This window comes from Blastocystis sp. subtype 4 (genome assembly GCF_000743755.1).
Source record: "Blastocystis sp. subtype 4 strain WR1 chromosome Unknown seqid_0113, whole genome shotgun sequence".
Lineage (NCBI taxonomy): Eukaryota > Bigyra > Opalinata > Blastocystidae > Blastocystis > Blastocystis sp. subtype 4.
Window position 1 is genome coordinate 13,931 of NW_014569434.1, and position 17,362 is coordinate 31,292.

The following is a 17,362-nucleotide window of genomic DNA, read 5'->3' on the forward strand; positions in this document are numbered from 1 at the left end:
AGTTGTTGTTTTGTGAGTAGTCTGATGAATAGTTCAGGAAAAGAAGAAAAAGCGACTGAAAGATAAGATTGCTGACATCTTGGACTACTCTAGTTTCTTCTACATTTATGCATTTGCATGGAGAATGTTTTGTTTTTCATTTTTAGTTGAATACCTTCTTTTCTGGAATGGGTTGGGTCATCTTCGTTATGTATATGAATGAAGTTGACGTCTACATTCCTCCATGGGTCTGGTATTTTTCTGTATTTTCGGGGAAGCGGAGTCATATCTAGTTAGCTGTAAGTATTTATTATACATTTGATTTTTGTCTGACGTTTTACCTTGCTCCAAACAAGTGGGCTTTTCTGTTTTCTGAGTTACTGTGCTTCTCTTATCTCAGTCATAGACCTGGATTGATTGATGTCATGACATCGTTTCCTGTCCTCATTATTATGATTATTATGAAAAAGACAGACCACATCGCTGCTTGGATTGTGAAGCTTCCTGCCTTCCGAATCTATATCCTATTCGATCATTCGTTCGTGTTTTCTTCATTTTGACTTCGCTTAATCCGACTTCTGCGCATGTTTCAACGACGTGATTTGATTCGTTTTCAGAGTGCCTTCAATGACCATCTCACCTATTTCTTACTGAAATCGAGTGTTGTCGTTCTCTTCTTCTCATGTATTCTTGTGATTCCGGCTCCATCTCTAGCTCTCTTCCAGACACTTGAATACAATGAATGGAGCCCATATGGAGTTCATCTTGATATGTTAACCTCCGTGTAAGATTGCAAATCGAGACTAAGAGAAAGATTCTTCATTTTGACATCGGCTCTGGGAGTTGGGTATGGAGAGATTTATCCACGAACCTTTTGGGGAAAAGTTCTCCTGATTTGGTTCTATGCAATGATCGTGATTTTTGTCCCTAAGAATGTGATTACAAATGTCGCATCTAACAAATAGCTGATTATCTTATATCGATTGAAAAAGAATGACACTGCATTACGAGACCGTTCCAGATTGGAAAACAAGACAAACAAACGTCACATTCTTCTCACGGGATATTGTTCCTATCGTGATGTATACTCTGTACTTGTTTACCAGTGGCGAGAAGACTTTGTAGGAGAAGATTTCATTTGTATGCGTTTATGGATGGAATGAGGATTAGTGGCTGTTCTGTCTCCAACTCTGAATATGAATGATTTTAGACATTCACCTTATTGGAAACATCGATTTGTTATGCGTGTTCAGTTTTTCAAAGGATCCATTTTCAATCATGTATTTACAATTGTTTCTGTTAATCATAGAATGATCTACTTCGTTCAATGTATATGTCTGCAAGCGATGTGATTTATATTCCTGATCCTCGTAAGGATTTCGTTGCCAGAGACAAAGAAACTGTAATTGCTCTTGTCTCACTCGAAAATTCTTTTGTAACAAACAGCAAATATCTTGATTATGTTAATACGTTGCCAGAAAAGGATCGAAGCAAAATCAAGGATTTAGCGCTGTACGAGAGTTATGGAAAAAAACCGCGGGTCTTCACTTCGATCTGTTCTGGTGTAATTGCTATTCCAGTAGATGTATAATCATTAACTCATGCACAGCAATACTTCCTGCCAGTGAAAATCAATCTTCCTTTGTACACAAAACATGCATTAATAGCTACGGAATTACTGTGTCCAGGCTGCTATACACTTCTTCATAATCTATTGCTAATGCATACAAGAGTATTTATCACTTCGTTTCTTGATAATTAGGATACGAAGGAAATGATCTACACAAAGACTGAAAAGACACATCTACTGATGAAGGGAAAGTATGGAGAGACGGTAAACTCGGCTTCAAACCCTGTGAATTATCAAACAATTAAGTATGGGATCGTGTCATTACTCATCCCTAGTACTCGTTCTCCTGGTTATGTGTTGAATGTCCTCAGCGAGACTGATTGGCAGGATGAATATCGACGGAGTTCTGTGAAGTCTCTATACACAGTTTCTGTAGAAGAATTACAAAGGGGAGTTACATTTGGACAGTAAGAAAGGAGTTTCATTCTGAGTTAAAGAGCATGCATTGCAATCTATAAGCTTACAGGACAATTGTTATTTGCTATGACAGTAATATTTGTGGATAGAAGTTAATATTAGAAGTTTAATGGAGGGATGAGAATCAATCCGGTTCATGAACGTATCGAACTGAGAGATCGCTTGCATATATTCACCACTTCAAAAAGATCAGCTTTAGCCTGTTTAGAAGTGCTGAATTCGGAGGTGATTTTGGAATGTGTGGTCAATAGTCAAAGTTGGATCTTTTTTTGGAATGACACCAATAGTTTCGGATCCATTCACTTCAACCTCGATTCCCAATACTATCAGTTTCTTGAACATTATTCCTGAGGAGAATGTTGGAATGCGACGTAGTGAGGGAACCTCCCTTGATATCGAAATGAATCCAATGAAACAAGAAGAAGTACTTGAAGTGAGTGATGAGGAGGAACAATCGTATGTGATGATTATGGAAATGACCAATAGTTCTGTGACTACCGTTGCTCAATCAGTTGATACAATTGCTGTGGAGAGATCCATGACAGCTAGATCATTAATGCTGACCTCAATGGATATTCAAGAGAATAAAGACATTGTGGCATTGGACTCATGTCATTACTCGAATCCTCATTACTATGAATCAGATGATGATTTGAGTGTTGTGGATGCTGAACATGAAGCAATGAAGCAAGAACTCAAACGGAAAGAACAGTTGGATGAAGCATTGAATTCGGAGATCGTTTCACCTCCTTCGATGAGTCCTGGAGACCATTTGTCAAAGAAGGAGGTAACAGATGTCAATACCAAAATGATGGGTATTTGGGGAATTTCGCGAATGAAGCATCCTGAGTCCTCAGGAGAGGAAGGATATACTACAAGTGTTCATAGTAATTCCACGACACAATCCGAATCTGATAGTTTACCAAACAAATCTTCATTCCATTCGTTCAATAAGTATTCCATAGATATCTTCTAATTAGAAAGATATTCCTTTTCTCGAATGAAGCGCCCTTTCAATCCTTCCAGTACACCTCCTAAGTCGAGTCTCACATTAATGCATCTTCCTAGTAGCTCTCTTCATGGTGATAAGGAAACCACTTTTCATACAACCAAATTCTCTGTTGAAGTGAAATCAATTGTGATTAGTGTATGTATGTAACAAAACGACCATAATTAGGGTTGTCCTCAAAATGTGTCAAATTTTTTACATCAATTACTACGCCATACCATTAACAATTCTGTTCCTGAAGTTACGATTATAGCACCATCACCTTTTCCAGGTACTCTTGAAATTGGGATCTAAATGTAGAATGGGGTCAATTGGAATCTCTCTTTCAGAACAAGCTTCATTTCGTTCAAGGAGAATCTACAGATATGACTGCACTTGCTGCTGCTCATGCTGATACAGCTGACCGTGTCCTCTTAATGCCATATACCAAATGGCAGGATTATCGGGTATTGTTTATATTCATTGCTTTACGATAGCCTTCTGAAGAAGACCCTACTGGTCCATCAGAGTTTGACAAGGCATCTGCGATTTCGCTGCTAACGCTTGAACATTTCCAGAAATTCGGAAAATTGGAGAACATGAAATATGGTGAAAAACTGGCAGGTGATTGATACGGGATTCATCTCTAGCGTCCAGAAGATATGGAAACGCATCAATACGCACATAACTATCTGTTGCACGTAGAGAGAGCCTGCTCCTTAACCAACATCATTCGATTGCCTTGTCCACCTTCGTTTGATTATTATGATAACAAGTATTATTTCATTCCTGAGTTTGCTGCGGGCAATATGTATCAATGCTAATACCAATTTAACACTAGTTATGTAGATGAAACAGTTCAGGAAATGAACGCTCTTTCTGCATGTTTTGAATCATCAATCACAGCATTAGAGATTCTTCTTTCTGAAACCAATGGTAGAAATGAGAAATGGAATTCAATGTAGGGAATCGCTTTGTCGAATATACTGTGGGCTCTCATACAGCCAATGTCGCTTCGGAAGTCTTTTATGACCTTTTGGCCACAAAAGGATTAATGATTCTGGGAGTGAGGAAACGAAGTCGGATTACTGGAGAACCGTTTGTTGTTGCTATTCCTTCTCCTCATTATCTGTTCAATAAAGATGATATCATTATTTGTGTTCTTCCTGATTTGAATGTTATTTAGTTTCATTTTGTTTGTTTTTCCTTTTAATGACATAGACGTGATATATTTGTAATCTCAGATACATGTTGGCTCTTACTTCTAAACTTGCTCTTCGTAATATACGCGTTTTCGAAACTGGGTTGTGGTGATATCTAGGTCTTTTCTACAGTGCGTGATGTTGAGTTGTGTACCAAAGGCTTTGACGAGATTATTCGATCAAGAACTAGCTGTAGACAATACAAACAACAAAGTGTGGATGATTCACTTCTTGACAAGATTCTGTCTGAAACCGTTGTATCTATTTGGTATGCCATCTGAGTCTAGCTTGCCCCAACAGCATATAACTGGCAACCATACAAAATTGTCATTCTGAAAGATAAGGCGAATCTAGAGAAGTTGGCTACCCGCATGCCGAAAAAGAATGCCAACGTGATCCGTCAGGTTCCTGGAGTTGCCGTATTCCTTGCTGATACAGGTAACAATCATTCTTCTTTTTCAAGGAATAGAACCCAGCATGACGGGAGAAGCATATAAAGTACTCTGGAAGCGCGAAGGACTGGATGAGAACAAAGTTGGATATACATTGAGTCGTTTTGGTACATTGATAGGAAAGGGTGGAATAGCAGGTCTTATGGCCAAATGTTCGTTGAAGCAAAAGTCCAACAAATCTTTTGCTCAAGAATACTATACAAATCGAGTAATGGTACAATGGTTTATTAATCTGTAGGAATGGAGTATCAAACAGACTATCTTCCCAATGGAATTATTTGTATTGTCTTGTCAAGCCCATGGATTATGTTCTCTCATCATGGAGGGTTTTGACGGCCGACATGTGAGTGAACTAATTCACTGTCCAAAACGATACTTTGTAGTGGGTCTCGTACCGTTCGGCTATTCTAGTGAAGAGAATGTGAAACCCACCCTTCGCTATGAGACTAGGAACATGGTATTTAATGAACGATTTGGTGAAGAACGCACTACGGTACCTGAATTCAAAAGAGAATAATGCATTTGTTTACATACATGTCATATCAATAGTCATCTCTCATAGTCATGAAACCCAAGAAAATGTTGTAACAGTATGATAGTGGGTAAGATTAATATGTTAAGTGTTCACTACAATATCCTGTTTGATACACATCCTGTATTCGAATTGATGACCATTTCACATCGATCCAATTGAATACAAATATCCATCTCAACAAGCCAATAAAGTAGAACCATATGAACGAATTTGTAATACACGAAAAATAATGGGGTGGCACCAAATTCACTCACACCTAATTCATAAAAATAGTGAACTTATTTAATAAAGAATGAAAACAATCCAAAGAGTGATAGCCCTTTGAAAAGATCCATTCCTGTAACATCTTGTATTCATACCAGCATAACAATAGAATCACATCTAAGAACTATTATGACGACAGAAACACTAGTATAGGTTCATCACACAATGAGCATCCAAATAGTATGTCAAGAACAGAATAGCAATCAATGTAGATTCAAGATGAAATAAAATAAGAACTCCACTTCTCCATAGTTTATTATTGCCACAACATGAGTCTACATATTTTACGTCATAAGAAATGGCATGTGTGGAACCAAGATAATGAAGATACATTTACAAAGGATGAGAATGAGTTCATGGCCAAAGTGGAAGCAGAAGAGAAGAGTAGTAAGATGGCAGATATGGAGAAAAGAATTCAGAAGATTAAAGAAATGAAAGGAATTCAGACTGTTCCTGAACATCCTATTGCAGGTAGGATTGATATTGGTGGTAGTGATTGTAGAATCGTCTTCAGATTCTTTGAGCCGATTTTCTCTGGGAACAGAAGCGACTGTATCCTTCGCTCCTAATGAAGACTATACTGTATGAGTGGATGAAAGAGGTAATTGTTGATAGAAGGAAGAGCAAGAACGGAAAATAAAAGAGATTGGTCAATTGAAGGTACCGACTTGGAAGTTAAAACCTACACAGCTACCAACGAAGCAGTGGTATGAGGAGAATTTATCAATAAAGCGATCTCAAAATGGCAAAGCACTTGATGAGGATGAACTTGTCAAACGAGAAAGACGAGATGAGCAGATGAAACAGATGGAAGATCCCCTAAATGTTATTGTACGAAGGTTGGATCCCATATAGGCGATTGTCAAACTTCGTGAGAGGAACGTGATCGACTCTTCTCTTGCTTCTAATGAAATACCACAAGAAGAACAGCGTGAATTACTCAAATCACGCTTAGTAGAACAGCCTCAAGATATATTGGTTAGAATATATTGGTTACCTTATCAGTAGATTCCTAAAAACACTTCATCAAAACCACATCATCGTCACCGCCATCATCACCATTCAAAAGTAGTTACATCCATAGATCAGTCGGAGTTGTACTTACAGAAACGGCAACGAGAACTGGAATTGAAAAAACTACGAGAAGAACGAATCAAAAGGGAAACAGAAGAGAGGAAACGATCGACAGAAGTATTACTTCAACACCTTCATCAGTATGATGGTTTGTTAGACTAATACATCCATTGCTTACCAACAAACATATTAGTTCAGTAGACCTAATGCTTCCTCAACTTCAGTATTTGTGAATAACTTGTATCCTTCCTCAGTAATTGTAGCCACATCAATATTATTGCAGTTAATCGGATCCTTCATAACCTGCTTTAATGTTGACAGTGACACTTTAATACCTTCTTGCAAGGTCAAGTTCTATCAATCACTCAACCCATGTACTATCACAGGTTTGTATAGGTCCTTCAACATATCCGTTGCTCCTTCACAACCTGATCCAATACTAACAGCCTTGTATTCTGTATATGTTCCTGAAGTATCTGTCAAGAATCTACACTCACATTCCATTTCAATACCAACAATTGATAACCATACTTCTTTGTATATCCTCCAATCAAAAGAGCAACTCCAAATGGACGAGACTACGTGTCACTGATACTAGGAAAACAAACCATCTTCGTATCATCATCCTCACCAAAGGAAAGCATGATCTCCGATAATGATTGAGCAACACTCTCTGTCTACAAGAAATGCAGTGAAGTGAAAAGATACACTCATCGGCTCTCCATAGTTGAAGAGATGGTTTGCAGCATTGACTCTGGCATTATCAATCAGTGTGATAGCATCTGCAACGAGTCCACTCATAGCAGCTCCAATATGGTGATCAATCTCCATAATCTTAATCACGCTACTTCTTATACTCTCAAATCATATCAAACCTTGAAGGAACCATTAGTTTACTCGTAAGTCGCTTTTCTACAGCAAGTACAATTCCCTCAGACGTCTTGATACCGATTGCAGTTGAGCCCAGCTATTTATATGAATTGCATATCGGATTACTACCTTAATAGATTCAATAGCGTATTCAACCTGGAAGAGACGTCCTTCAGGGGAGTAGGTACTTACTCCATGATCATACTCAGTTCTACAGAAAGAGATTAGATAATTCATAGTCTCCACTCCATCTTATAAGTACCTTGAAAGATACATTACTTGTTCAGAAATGATTGAAAAGAAGAATGCCAAAAAAGGGCAAGAATTGGGTACCATGATTCTTCAAAACAAACAAAGGAATCATTCAGGCAAGATGGATAGCATGTTACAAGAAGAGTACAAGAAGAATGTTGAAGAGATACATCAGCCAAAAAGGATTGAAGCGGTGGGATCGATCTATTCTCCGAATGTTGATTGGAGAAATGCATTTCTTCTATTAACGGCTTCACAATACAATTGCATATTGAAGTTCTTTAACCCTCGCAGATGGTAACAAAATACCATGATAGACTACGCTGTATGAATGGAATCGTAATTTACATCGCTTTCAACTGATTCAACAATCCCAATAACTTCAATAAACCGATATGTTAGATGTTCATTTTGATAATATTCATTAACTTTCACATGAATAAAGCGATCACCCTGTTGTAAGGTTAATTCCTTTCCTTTGAATTCTTTTACACTATTTGTGATTTGATGGTGAATGGAGTACAATCCAACGACTCGAACTCGTTTTCCTAGATACTTCTGACAATCATCAGCAGAGGGGAGAACAATAGCTGCTGATTCAAATCCAGGGTTTCTCCGCATTTCAGAAGACAAACAATCACACATCGGTTAAAATCGAAACAAACATAGAATACCAAAAATGTCTAGTTTCCCTTGGGGGTAATAAAGGGAATCGACATTACACCAAGTGCCAGCAAGATACTCAATACCAAGTAAATACCATACAAAGAAAAGAGATAAAATCCAAATCCTTTAGTAAATCTAAATTTGCTCAATGGAACAACCTATATCTCACCTCAAATCTCAATCCCTACGATGACTGTCGATAGAAGAGTAACTACGAGGAAAATAAAAGTAAGATTGATGCTGGAGGTATCAGGACCAAGATCTGCATATCCTCTACACATTATCACTCATTCCTTCTTCAACGATTTGATGCACGTAATTAATAGCGAGATACCCATACCAATTGTCAAATTGAACGTAGGAGCTAGAGATAAGATACTAAGGATGCCCGTACAAGCATAAACTCCTCCCATTGACATCTGAGCATATCCTTGCCGAGCCAGAGAGATATCTGAAACCATGTCTCCGAGAGAGTTTCCCCAAGCTAGAATCGTGAGACCAAGAATGACAGGAGAGATGTGAAGCATCAAGCCAATAGCATTCAAGAGTGATACGAGCTCCTGTGCAACAGCTGAAATCCAGAGAACAGAACTAGTGAAGCCAATGAGGACCAAAACCACCAGATAGAAACCCTTAGCAGGTGGCTCCTGGAAGCTGGTTAAGAACCAGTTGCAGAGAAGAAGGACCACAGCAATAACAAGAAGGAGAGCCCAGACAGGTACCACCTTGAAGACAACGTCAGTATAAGAGACTACAATAAGAATGAATAAATGATGGTACTATCAGCGAAGAAGGCGATAAGGAAGGGTGCTCCAAATGATGATCCCAGAATCCAATACTTATTCCATCGATCTTCATGAACAATAGGACAAGAGAGATCACGAAGAATAGTAAATGGATATTCAGAAATATAGGCTATTTTTGACAAAATAGATTGTTCTCGGAAATTCTTCCATGCACCTTGTATAAGAAGAATAAACGAAGCCTACTTAGCCACAATTCTCGAATAGACTGACGATTGATGGGTTTGTTCTCAGTTTCTTCTTCATTCTCTACACGAGCTACAATCTCTTCCAAACCAGGTTTCGGACTCTGTTTCATTACAAGTCCCTAGTTCTTATCAATACTAATCAGTCCTACAGGTAACACACGATCAGCTGGCTCATTATGGAGACGAGATTCCACCATCAGACTGATTTGCATACCTGTTCCTTGCTTGCCATCTGTAGAAGGACTACCAGGAGAAAGAATCAGATCTTTCACTTCCTCCACCGAATTGATGTCATCAAGAAGACTCACCTACAGTTTATCGTCTGTCGTTATGAAGACTTTCTCAGAAGCAGCTTCAGTTCTCTTCTTCTTGGGTCGACACAACACAATCTATGTTATACATCGCAATTGACCTTACTGTGATATAGATAGCATACAGAACCAGGAAGCCAATAGCCTCCCATAACTTGATTTTCTTGTCAAAGAAGACAAAGATGAGATAGGCCACACAACAGATGTAGAACGAGATATCTCGCGTGAATGCTCGTTTGTTCACCTCACAGTTCGAACAGACAGCAACGCATCCAGCAACTACAGTTGTGAGGAACACACCAGCTCCCAAATTGGCGCCGACTCCAATCTCAGTCATTCCAGCTAAAACGGACATAATTAAGGAGAAAACATCAGGAGCTCCATTGCCGAAAGCCAAAAAGGTGACCCCTTTGTTTCATTCACTATGAAAACTCTAACCAGCAATGCTAGGAGGAATATGGAGCTTCTCGACGATTGAGTCCATCACTACACAGAAGTAATTCTCTGCTGTCGATGCAAGGAGACAAAGAAGGAGCAACAAAATAAGGACCCAAAGGACAGATAGCCATGGTTGTACTGCAGCAGGGCTACAATTCTGAAGATATCTATTCCATGAACCAAGATCACTAATTCTTACAAATAGTTGATATAATTTGCCTGATCTGCACAAGCAATCTCCGTACAATTAAACTTTTCCTATTGATCAAGCCCAAGAATCATTCCTACCATAATGTCGATGGCACATGTATCTTCATCTTCCATTCCCATCAAAAGAGAGTTGAAAGCAGGTGTTGAGCGGCTAGTTCTGGAATCTCTCGATAGCAAAAGCCCTGAAATCAAACAGAACCGAATAACCTTACCAGAAGATGTAATAAGTGATGTGATGACAAAAGCATACACAAGTGCTTTTGTCACTGCATGGGTATGTTGAACCATTTCAATTCTGAGGAACGTGACTTCAAGAGTAGCAATTGGTGCATCCAATCAAAATTTGTGTCTACGATTTTGTGTTTCCTATAACTATCCTTAAAAGATAATAGAACAAACATAATGGAGAGTACAAGGTCATTACGATGAAAAGGTTCCATAGTTAGGGACACCATCCTCTCCTGATTTACTAACAATAATCCGATTATTAATAAATGGCTCAGTGGTTTCTGATCCATTCCTTTTCTTGGAAATCACCACAATGACAACAACAATAACAACAGCAACAATGGTACAAATAGCAAAGAGAAGACCCCCTCTTGAATAAATCGAGGTTGAAGAGGTTGAATGATTAACTACTTCTAAACTTGGAGATGACGAAGGAGAAGGGGAAGGAAACCGTTCAAAAAAGTCCTCATTGTTTGTATCAACACAGTGCATCTCTCTGCGATTAATAATAACGCTAGTCCTCACTTGATACGATACCATTTTCCCTCTTTCACTGAAGGTGTGCAGGTAAGATGCAGATGACTTATGAGGTTATCGAGATTGGGAATCTGAAAGAATGGCTCACTATCGAAGTCAGAAGACAAGAGAGATTCACTGAGGGTATTGGGGAATCTATACATGACATCCAAGACATAATCGAACGTCATGAAAGATCGGAACAATTCGTTCCAAGGATCCTCCCTAGAATAGAACTTACGGACAAGCATCGTGTTATCAGCATCATAGTCATTTTTCTTACGCAAAGGATCTATTCGTCACAGAACGATAATAGAAATAACAGAATTGATCTCTCTCAATACAGTCATCGAAGAAATCACAATTAGAATACTGTCTCATATAATGCCTGGGAAGAGCCAGAACAGAAGACAGTATCGTTAGCATTACAAATAAAGTCCACTTCATATTCATAGGTACTAACAACGCAAATTTAGTCTAAGTACACGAAGAAACTGATGAAGAATCCTTCGATCTTTCGAATTAACTATTCGTATATCGTTTCATAGTAGTCATTCTAAAGGCTATCTGCTACAGCCAAAACTGTCCTCCCTCGCTCTATGAAGTGAACGATTCCAATTTCTGTTGTATTGGTATTATGAACCTTCTTCATCTCAAATTCTGGATTTCAGTAGAATCAACACTCTCAGGAATTATCATTCCATCTTCTCTTTGTTCTTGATTGGTCGTATATATAATTAAAACCCTATTGATTTAAAGCGAAGACGGAGTTCAAGTGTACATTAATGTAGTATGGATAAAGTAGTAAGTCCAGATTCTGTTACAGATACCAATTCTGATGGGTTAAATAAACAGGGTAGTGACGCTGTTCACACTGTTCGTACATCATGGCTCTTTCTTTGAATTAAAGGATATAATCTTCCTCCCCAAATGAGTACGGCAAAGTCAGACCTACAAATGGAACTTCAAAGGAAGAAATTCGCCATTCCCATATACAAAAAGTATCATAACTGTGGTTATTGGACTGTAGTACTTCCGTTGGAGCTCCTCATGAACTTCGGTGGTCATCTATGCTCCGTCTCGAAAACGGTAGTACTGTTGCAATTTCTCCTATTTTGAAATCAAAGAAGGATTCTGATAAGGTAATTGATATGAATGAATATGACCTGAAGGCTGTTGCATATAAGACACTCAAGATTGGACTTGATACTCTTTGTTCTAAGGTTGTTACAGTCCCTGAAGATTATGAAGAGGATACAAGAATGATTGAATATTGTCTCAATGCCAGTGGAGGTCAACAGGGTGTGGAAATACCACCCAAATCCAATTCTTCTGTACCACAGGGAAATGCAGACATTGTTGACGAGTACGGAAGACTACTTCGACGTACAGTTACGCCAGAGACAGGTCAAGTGATGGACAGTACTCGTATTGCTAATCTGTTGGTATTCATCAATAGAAACAATTCAACTACCATTCGTATTTCCTGCTGTCCACAATGACATTCCGGACATCGTGTCTCTTGCCAACTGTGAGTGCATGAAGAGTGTTACACAAGTTGTGTTGAGAAGTGAATGTGAGTTGTAGAGAAGATATGTGTTTGCATTTGGATCCAGGCATGCATGGGAAGAAGCTTGGACACGGGCTTTAACGGCATGCATGGGGAATAATGGAATCGTGTTAGCTTCATCACCGATGACACTGAATGCAGTTGTTCGCGCCATCCAACAGAAGAGAGATGTTCCTTCATATGAAGTGTGTACGGGTTATGGAAAGGAACCAATGTTTCCTATGGCTTGTGTAGTCGAGAATTCGGTCCTTAAAACTGTGAATCTGAATGCTCTCTTTCCAATTGAAAGACCTATTCTCATTATTGATGATTCGGTTAAATGGGGAGTTACTTGGGAATGGTTAGCATTCCTGCCAACGTTTCATATTTCCAGTTGTTAGCTTTGAACTGTTCTCATAGATAGGTTTCTGCTTTGTAGAGGATGAATCTCCAGTGATCCAGGTGACGAAACTCCGTGATGTGTTCAACGTTGATTTCCTTTTCCAATCTTGGACTATTTGTAACAAACAAACTACGATCTTGATCAAGCGTTTCCCTCTCATCAATTACACACGGCTGGGATAGAGCATCACGCGAACAGTCTTTCCCATCGACTGAGGAGGAAGATTGTGACGGAAGAACACACGCACAACTCCGTTAGTTCCGTGAGCCTTCGCCACCTTACCCCAGATGCAGCGATAGTGAGAACCGTTCTTCATGGTCTCGGCCTAAAAAACTGTTAGACAGATCCACAACTCATCACAATCAGAACCAACCTTGTAGACGTAAGCAACACGCTTTCCGAAGTAGAACTCAGCATCCTTGGCAGTGTTTACTCCCTCAATCTTGATGAGGCTCTGGTTCTCATACTGAGCAACCTTGGATCTACAAACATTAGAATTCACACAAACCAGTTTCCTACCTTCTGTAACCAAGAATAGCACCCTTAACGTGAAGTCTAGAAGGAGTGTAAGGCATGATGTCTACTCAAAGAGTAAGTACTTGGTTCATTTCCAACAACACCAAACTGCATGAGTTGTCCTTCCAAATTTGCTAAATGACTTCCTCTAACAGCAAACTCACTACATACAAGAAATAACTCTTAAAGATGACCAAGAAACTGGTGATGACTAAAAGGAAAGGGAACAAGGGGGTCAAAGAGCAAACTTGATTCAAAGTATACAATCCAATTTGACCCCTCCCTCTTTATTATTCTCGATCAAATACGTTTACTAACCATTATCCTGGCCCTGAAATACCTTCAACCCATCTATATCTACAAAATTGACAGTATCAACCAATAATCACAACAACTCCAATTGACACGGTGAAAACAATCTTAAACAAACAAAACAAAGAGTGATTGTTCTTCCAAATACTACTCATTTCCATCATCTTTAGATATTCTCCTTCTTGATGGCTACAAAGTCAGTAACAACCACAACGACTTACTAGGAGGAAGACTCTTGGCCAGCCTCTCAGCCTTGGCAGCATCCTTGATAACCAGAGTGTACAAGTACTAGGATATAACCACACGCATCAATCATCATCCTACCTTGCTGCAACGCACCTTAAACTTGGTCTCTCCAGTGGGATTCTTCTTGATCTTGATCACTAGACAATTAGCGACAAAAACGAATCAACGTACAAGAAGCGTCCTTTCTTCTAGCACAAGTGATGAAATCACGAACGTCCTTAATCTCCTTGGGCTAAACAACGGTTAATCGTCAATTCCTCAAAATACCACCATCAATAGTACACAAGGGCAATATCACATCGTTTTAAACTTACCATTTCTATCAGTTGTATTGAAATAACAATCTTCTGGCAAGAGAAAGGAAAGGAATGTTGGAGGTACCCCTGGATCAAGTATCTTGTGTTCACTTCTTCTATAATTCGAGTCACCCCTATCTCTTTTGATTGATCTTGTTTCCTGAACTTCTTATTAGAGATATATGTAGATTACCTCTATCCAAAGTCACTGTAATAGCAATTTTATTGAAGCCGATGATCACTCAATACTTCTTAAAAACACAGAATTATAACAGTCAGTGAATACTAAATCTATCCAACCTATCATACTTCTTTTTCCACGAACTGATGTTTTCTCGTGTACTAACATATACTCCGTATTTCTTTTTGAAATTCCATCTATAGTAGAGTATATGCTCGCAGGTCATTTTCGACAACTGCAACCAAGAAGGGTGGAAAGACTGTAAATACATTTGTTTTAGAATAACCCTCTAGTGGAAGTTTTTGTTAGCAGCATGCGTAGGAGGAGGGGCGATTGCCTATTGCTGGGATACGATTCGGTCTTCCAAGCTCTATTATTTTATGGCTGACTCTGCTATGCCACTTATAAGGAAAATAGAATGCGAGAAAGCGCATCGGTTGGGTGTTTTGCTGGAGAAGTATCATTTGGGTGAGTTTGAAATATTACTGTAACTATATAGCACCTGTAGACAAAACTGCATATCCCGAGCTGAAGACAACATTAATGGGTCTTCAATTTCCCCAATGTATTGGAATTGCTGCTGGATTCGATAAGCAGGCAGAGGCAATAAACGAATTGTTTAAGAGTGGTCTTTCGTTTGTTGAAGTGGGTGGAATTACGCCCAAAGAACAACCCGGAAATCCATCTCCTCGTATGTTTCGTCTTTACGAAGATGAAGGAATCATTAATCGATTTGGTTTGAATAGTAAGGGACATGAGGTTATTGTTCCTCGTCTTCAGAAGGAATACTTACGTCAACAGAATCACCGTAGAGGACTGATTGGTGTCAATCTAGCCGATAACAAAGGTTGTGAGGATCCAGTCAATGATTACCTTCTGGGCATTCAGCGTTGTGGTCCATATTCCGACTTCATGGTGCTGAATATCAGTTGTCCTAATCAAGTGGGAACAACAGCTCTTCAGGAAGAGAATCGTCTTCGAGAGATGCTGGATCGAGTGAGTATGAGTGATTACCATTATTACTAGATTTATCAATACTTAAGCACACTTCCTCAACATCCTCCACTTCTATTGAAATTATCACCTGATTTGACTCATGATCAGAGAGATATCCTTTGAATGTGAATTCATAGCATCCTTCATGTGAACTGCAGATTGCGAAGTTGGTGATGGAATACAAGGTTGATGGACTGGTGATTAGCAATACAACAGTAACTCGAGCTGACTCTCTACAGAGTGGGTATAAGAAAGAGAAAGGAGGATTGAGCGGTAAACCACTGAGAGAATTGAGTACTGATTGTATTCGAGAAATGTATGCAATAAGAATGATGAATAATCAGGTAGGTATCAATTGACACAAGGACAAATCCCTATTATTGGAGTAGGTGGAATTTCAAGTGGTGCAGATGCCTATGAAAAGATCAAGGCGGGTGCTTCTGCTATTGAAGTGTATAGTGCTCTGGTTTATCATGGAATGGGACTTGTACCTCAAATCAAGAAGGATTTGGTTGATTTGCTTCATAAAGATGGTTATAAACATGTTTCAGAAGCTGTTGGAAAGGATGTTGAGCTAAATTGATAGAACTGTTTGTTAAGTCTCATGATAGAATGCCTTCTAGTGGATTGGACCAGCCCTTACCAGTACAATTGTGATAACCAACAAACACATTCTAAATAGATATCCTTTCAGTCTACTTTGTACGTGTCTACAAACGAGTTAATATAACTTTCAAAGTGTGATGAATCTGCTTTCAATTCATCTGTATCGTGAAAGTGGTAACTATTGCATCCCCATCACTCATTTATTCACAGTTCATAAATATTGTGATAGAAATGCCTTACATTTCTCAGTACTTACTCTTTTTGACTTTACTAATGTTGATTTGGACCTCTTAACAGACTTCTTTGGAGGACGAACTTCCTCTTCTTCCTCTTCTTCCTCTTCTTCACTAGCACCTTCCACATAAATGAACCCTTTTCTTTTGCCGTTCTCTCTCTTTCTGGGATTTTCTTCATCCTCCTCTTCATTACCATCTTCCGATTCCGAAATCACCTCGGAGTCACTGTTTACTTCCTCTCCAGACTCACTATTCGACATCGATCCATCATTCTCATTTTCTTCAGCATCCACTAATCCAAGCATTTCATCCTACACATCAGTAACAACCTATGGTCTCTACAATGCCTATCTCTTCCTCTTCCTTTCCTTTGTTCTACAGTATCAGTACTTCCAACATTACTTACCTGCTCCTTCAATTCCCGATCTCGTTTTCTCTTCTCATATTGAGCACAAAGACGTTTGAACTTCTTAGAATTGACAGTACGTTCCACTACAGCAGGAATCTACCATTCACACCATCTCCAACAGGTACCTTGTTGATACTTGTCATCGTAACGATACAGAACAACTTCTTTGGATCAGAACGATGCTCCTGAATATAGGGAAGATACTTTGAATAGTCATAGTTGTACCTACTCTTTCACGACCTCATTCTAACATTACCAATCTTTTGCATGCTGGTACTTTTCCGTCTGCATATGCTTTTTCACTTCTGCCATGGTTGCAACGATGTCGTGATTGGTGAGATTACAATGGACTTTCCCATGGTCATTCAACTGGAACTCCTTGTTATCCTTCAAGAACGCTTCCAATTCTGGGTCCATGAATAGGAATCTGAGTTCTATGACTTCACGTATTATGAACAAACAGGCAACACCTCTGTGGTCCTAATTCTCAACAATTACGCCTTGGAAAGTCTCTTCGACACACGAGCGCTCTTTCTCTCCTTGTTCAGCTGCTCCAGACGCTGTTTGTACTCAGCAGCCTCCACACGAG

At 39.1% G+C, this 17,362-nt stretch overlaps 11 protein-coding genes across 11 annotated transcripts; 6 read left to right on the forward strand and 5 right to left on the reverse strand.

Annotated features, from left to right (window-relative positions):
• Nucleotides 1-107: 107 nt before the first annotated feature.
• On the forward strand, nucleotides 108-539 carry JH06_1885 (hypothetical protein; the record flags this gene model as incomplete). The annotated part of the gene is given in 4 exon segments (XM_014672113.1): nucleotides 108-131; nucleotides 147-227; nucleotides 273-355; nucleotides 386-539. The coding sequence occupies 4 exon segments, from the start codon at nucleotides 108-110 to the stop codon at nucleotides 537-539; spliced, it is 342 nt and encodes a 113-aa protein (XP_014527599.1).
• A 636-nt stretch (nucleotides 540-1,175) lies between these two features.
• JH06_1886 (hypothetical protein) lies at nucleotides 1,176-1,570 on the forward strand (the record flags this gene model as incomplete). Its single annotated transcript, XM_014672114.1, has 2 exons — nucleotides 1,176-1,259; nucleotides 1,289-1,570. 2 exons carry the CDS (start codon nucleotides 1,176-1,178, stop codon nucleotides 1,568-1,570), a joined length of 366 nt encoding a protein of 121 aa, XP_014527600.1.
• A 183-nt stretch (nucleotides 1,571-1,753) lies between these two features.
• Nucleotides 1,754-3,646, forward strand: JH06_1887 (hypothetical protein; the record flags this gene model as incomplete). Its single annotated transcript, XM_014672115.1, has 9 exons — nucleotides 1,754-2,016; nucleotides 2,047-2,098; nucleotides 2,129-2,282; nucleotides 2,314-2,482; nucleotides 2,513-2,980; nucleotides 3,011-3,173; nucleotides 3,204-3,306; nucleotides 3,336-3,481; nucleotides 3,512-3,646. The coding sequence occupies 9 exons, from the start codon at nucleotides 1,754-1,756 to the stop codon at nucleotides 3,644-3,646; spliced, it is 1,653 nt and encodes a 550-aa protein (XP_014527601.1).
• A 3,084-nt stretch (nucleotides 3,647-6,730) lies between these two features.
• JH06_1888 (proteasome subunit alpha) lies at nucleotides 6,731-7,687 on the reverse strand (the record flags this gene model as incomplete). The annotated part of the gene is made up of 8 exons (XM_014672116.1): nucleotides 6,731-6,895; nucleotides 6,920-7,028; nucleotides 7,058-7,119; nucleotides 7,150-7,218; nucleotides 7,250-7,385; nucleotides 7,417-7,508; nucleotides 7,541-7,622; nucleotides 7,674-7,687. 8 exons carry the CDS (start codon nucleotides 7,685-7,687, stop codon nucleotides 6,731-6,733), a joined length of 729 nt encoding a protein of 242 aa, XP_014527602.1.
• Nucleotides 7,688-8,346: 659 nt separating this feature from the next.
• On the reverse strand, nucleotides 8,347-10,399 carry JH06_1889 (cation calcium exchanger; the record flags this gene model as incomplete). Its single annotated transcript, XM_014672117.1, has 12 exons — nucleotides 8,347-8,487; nucleotides 8,518-8,602; nucleotides 8,633-8,693; nucleotides 8,724-9,080; nucleotides 9,110-9,289; nucleotides 9,319-9,439; nucleotides 9,470-9,595; nucleotides 9,659-9,709; nucleotides 9,738-10,039; nucleotides 10,070-10,236; nucleotides 10,269-10,327; nucleotides 10,358-10,399. The coding sequence occupies 12 exons, from the start codon at nucleotides 10,397-10,399 to the stop codon at nucleotides 8,347-8,349; spliced, it is 1,692 nt and encodes a 563-aa protein (XP_014527603.1).
• Nucleotides 10,400-11,815: 1,416 nt separating this feature from the next.
• JH06_1890 (hypothetical protein) lies at nucleotides 11,816-12,973 on the forward strand (the record flags this gene model as incomplete). The annotated part of the gene is made up of 6 exons (XM_014672118.1): nucleotides 11,816-11,903; nucleotides 11,934-12,024; nucleotides 12,054-12,165; nucleotides 12,196-12,451; nucleotides 12,483-12,580; nucleotides 12,611-12,973. The coding sequence occupies 6 exons, from the start codon at nucleotides 11,816-11,818 to the stop codon at nucleotides 12,971-12,973; spliced, it is 1,008 nt and encodes a 335-aa protein (XP_014527604.1).
• A 165-nt stretch (nucleotides 12,974-13,138) lies between these two features.
• JH06_1891 (60S ribosomal protein L35) lies at nucleotides 13,139-13,550 on the reverse strand (the record flags this gene model as incomplete). Its single annotated transcript, XM_014672119.1, has 3 exons — nucleotides 13,139-13,300; nucleotides 13,349-13,457; nucleotides 13,495-13,550. 3 exons carry the CDS (start codon nucleotides 13,548-13,550, stop codon nucleotides 13,139-13,141), a joined length of 327 nt encoding a protein of 108 aa, XP_014527605.1.
• A 419-nt stretch (nucleotides 13,551-13,969) lies between these two features.
• Nucleotides 13,970-14,366, reverse strand: JH06_1892 (60S ribosomal protein L38; the record flags this gene model as incomplete). The annotated part of the gene is made up of 5 exons (XM_014672120.1): nucleotides 13,970-13,992; nucleotides 14,025-14,091; nucleotides 14,128-14,186; nucleotides 14,221-14,281; nucleotides 14,334-14,366. The coding sequence occupies 5 exons, from the start codon at nucleotides 14,364-14,366 to the stop codon at nucleotides 13,970-13,972; spliced, it is 243 nt and encodes an 80-aa protein (XP_014527606.1).
• A 306-nt stretch (nucleotides 14,367-14,672) lies between these two features.
• On the forward strand, nucleotides 14,673-15,645 carry JH06_1893 (dihydroorotate dehydrogenase; the record flags this gene model as incomplete). The annotated part of the gene is made up of 5 exons (XM_014672121.1): nucleotides 14,673-14,701; nucleotides 14,730-14,787; nucleotides 14,820-14,994; nucleotides 15,026-15,522; nucleotides 15,553-15,645. The coding sequence occupies 5 exons, from the start codon at nucleotides 14,673-14,675 to the stop codon at nucleotides 15,643-15,645; spliced, it is 852 nt and encodes a 283-aa protein (XP_014527607.1).
• A 50-nt stretch (nucleotides 15,646-15,695) lies between these two features.
• On the forward strand, nucleotides 15,696-16,105 carry JH06_1894 (dihydroorotate dehydrogenase; the record flags this gene model as incomplete). Its single annotated transcript, XM_014672122.1, has 2 exons — nucleotides 15,696-15,838; nucleotides 15,871-16,105. The coding sequence occupies 2 exons, from the start codon at nucleotides 15,696-15,698 to the stop codon at nucleotides 16,103-16,105; spliced, it is 378 nt and encodes a 125-aa protein (XP_014527608.1).
• A 234-nt stretch (nucleotides 16,106-16,339) lies between these two features.
• JH06_1895 (hypothetical protein) lies at nucleotides 16,340-17,190 on the reverse strand (the record flags this gene model as incomplete). Its single annotated transcript, XM_014672123.1, has 5 exons — nucleotides 16,340-16,675; nucleotides 16,707-16,739; nucleotides 16,771-16,869; nucleotides 16,899-16,998; nucleotides 17,030-17,190. The coding sequence occupies 5 exons, from the start codon at nucleotides 17,188-17,190 to the stop codon at nucleotides 16,340-16,342; spliced, it is 729 nt and encodes a 242-aa protein (XP_014527609.1).
• Nucleotides 17,191-17,362: the final 172 nt, after the last annotated feature.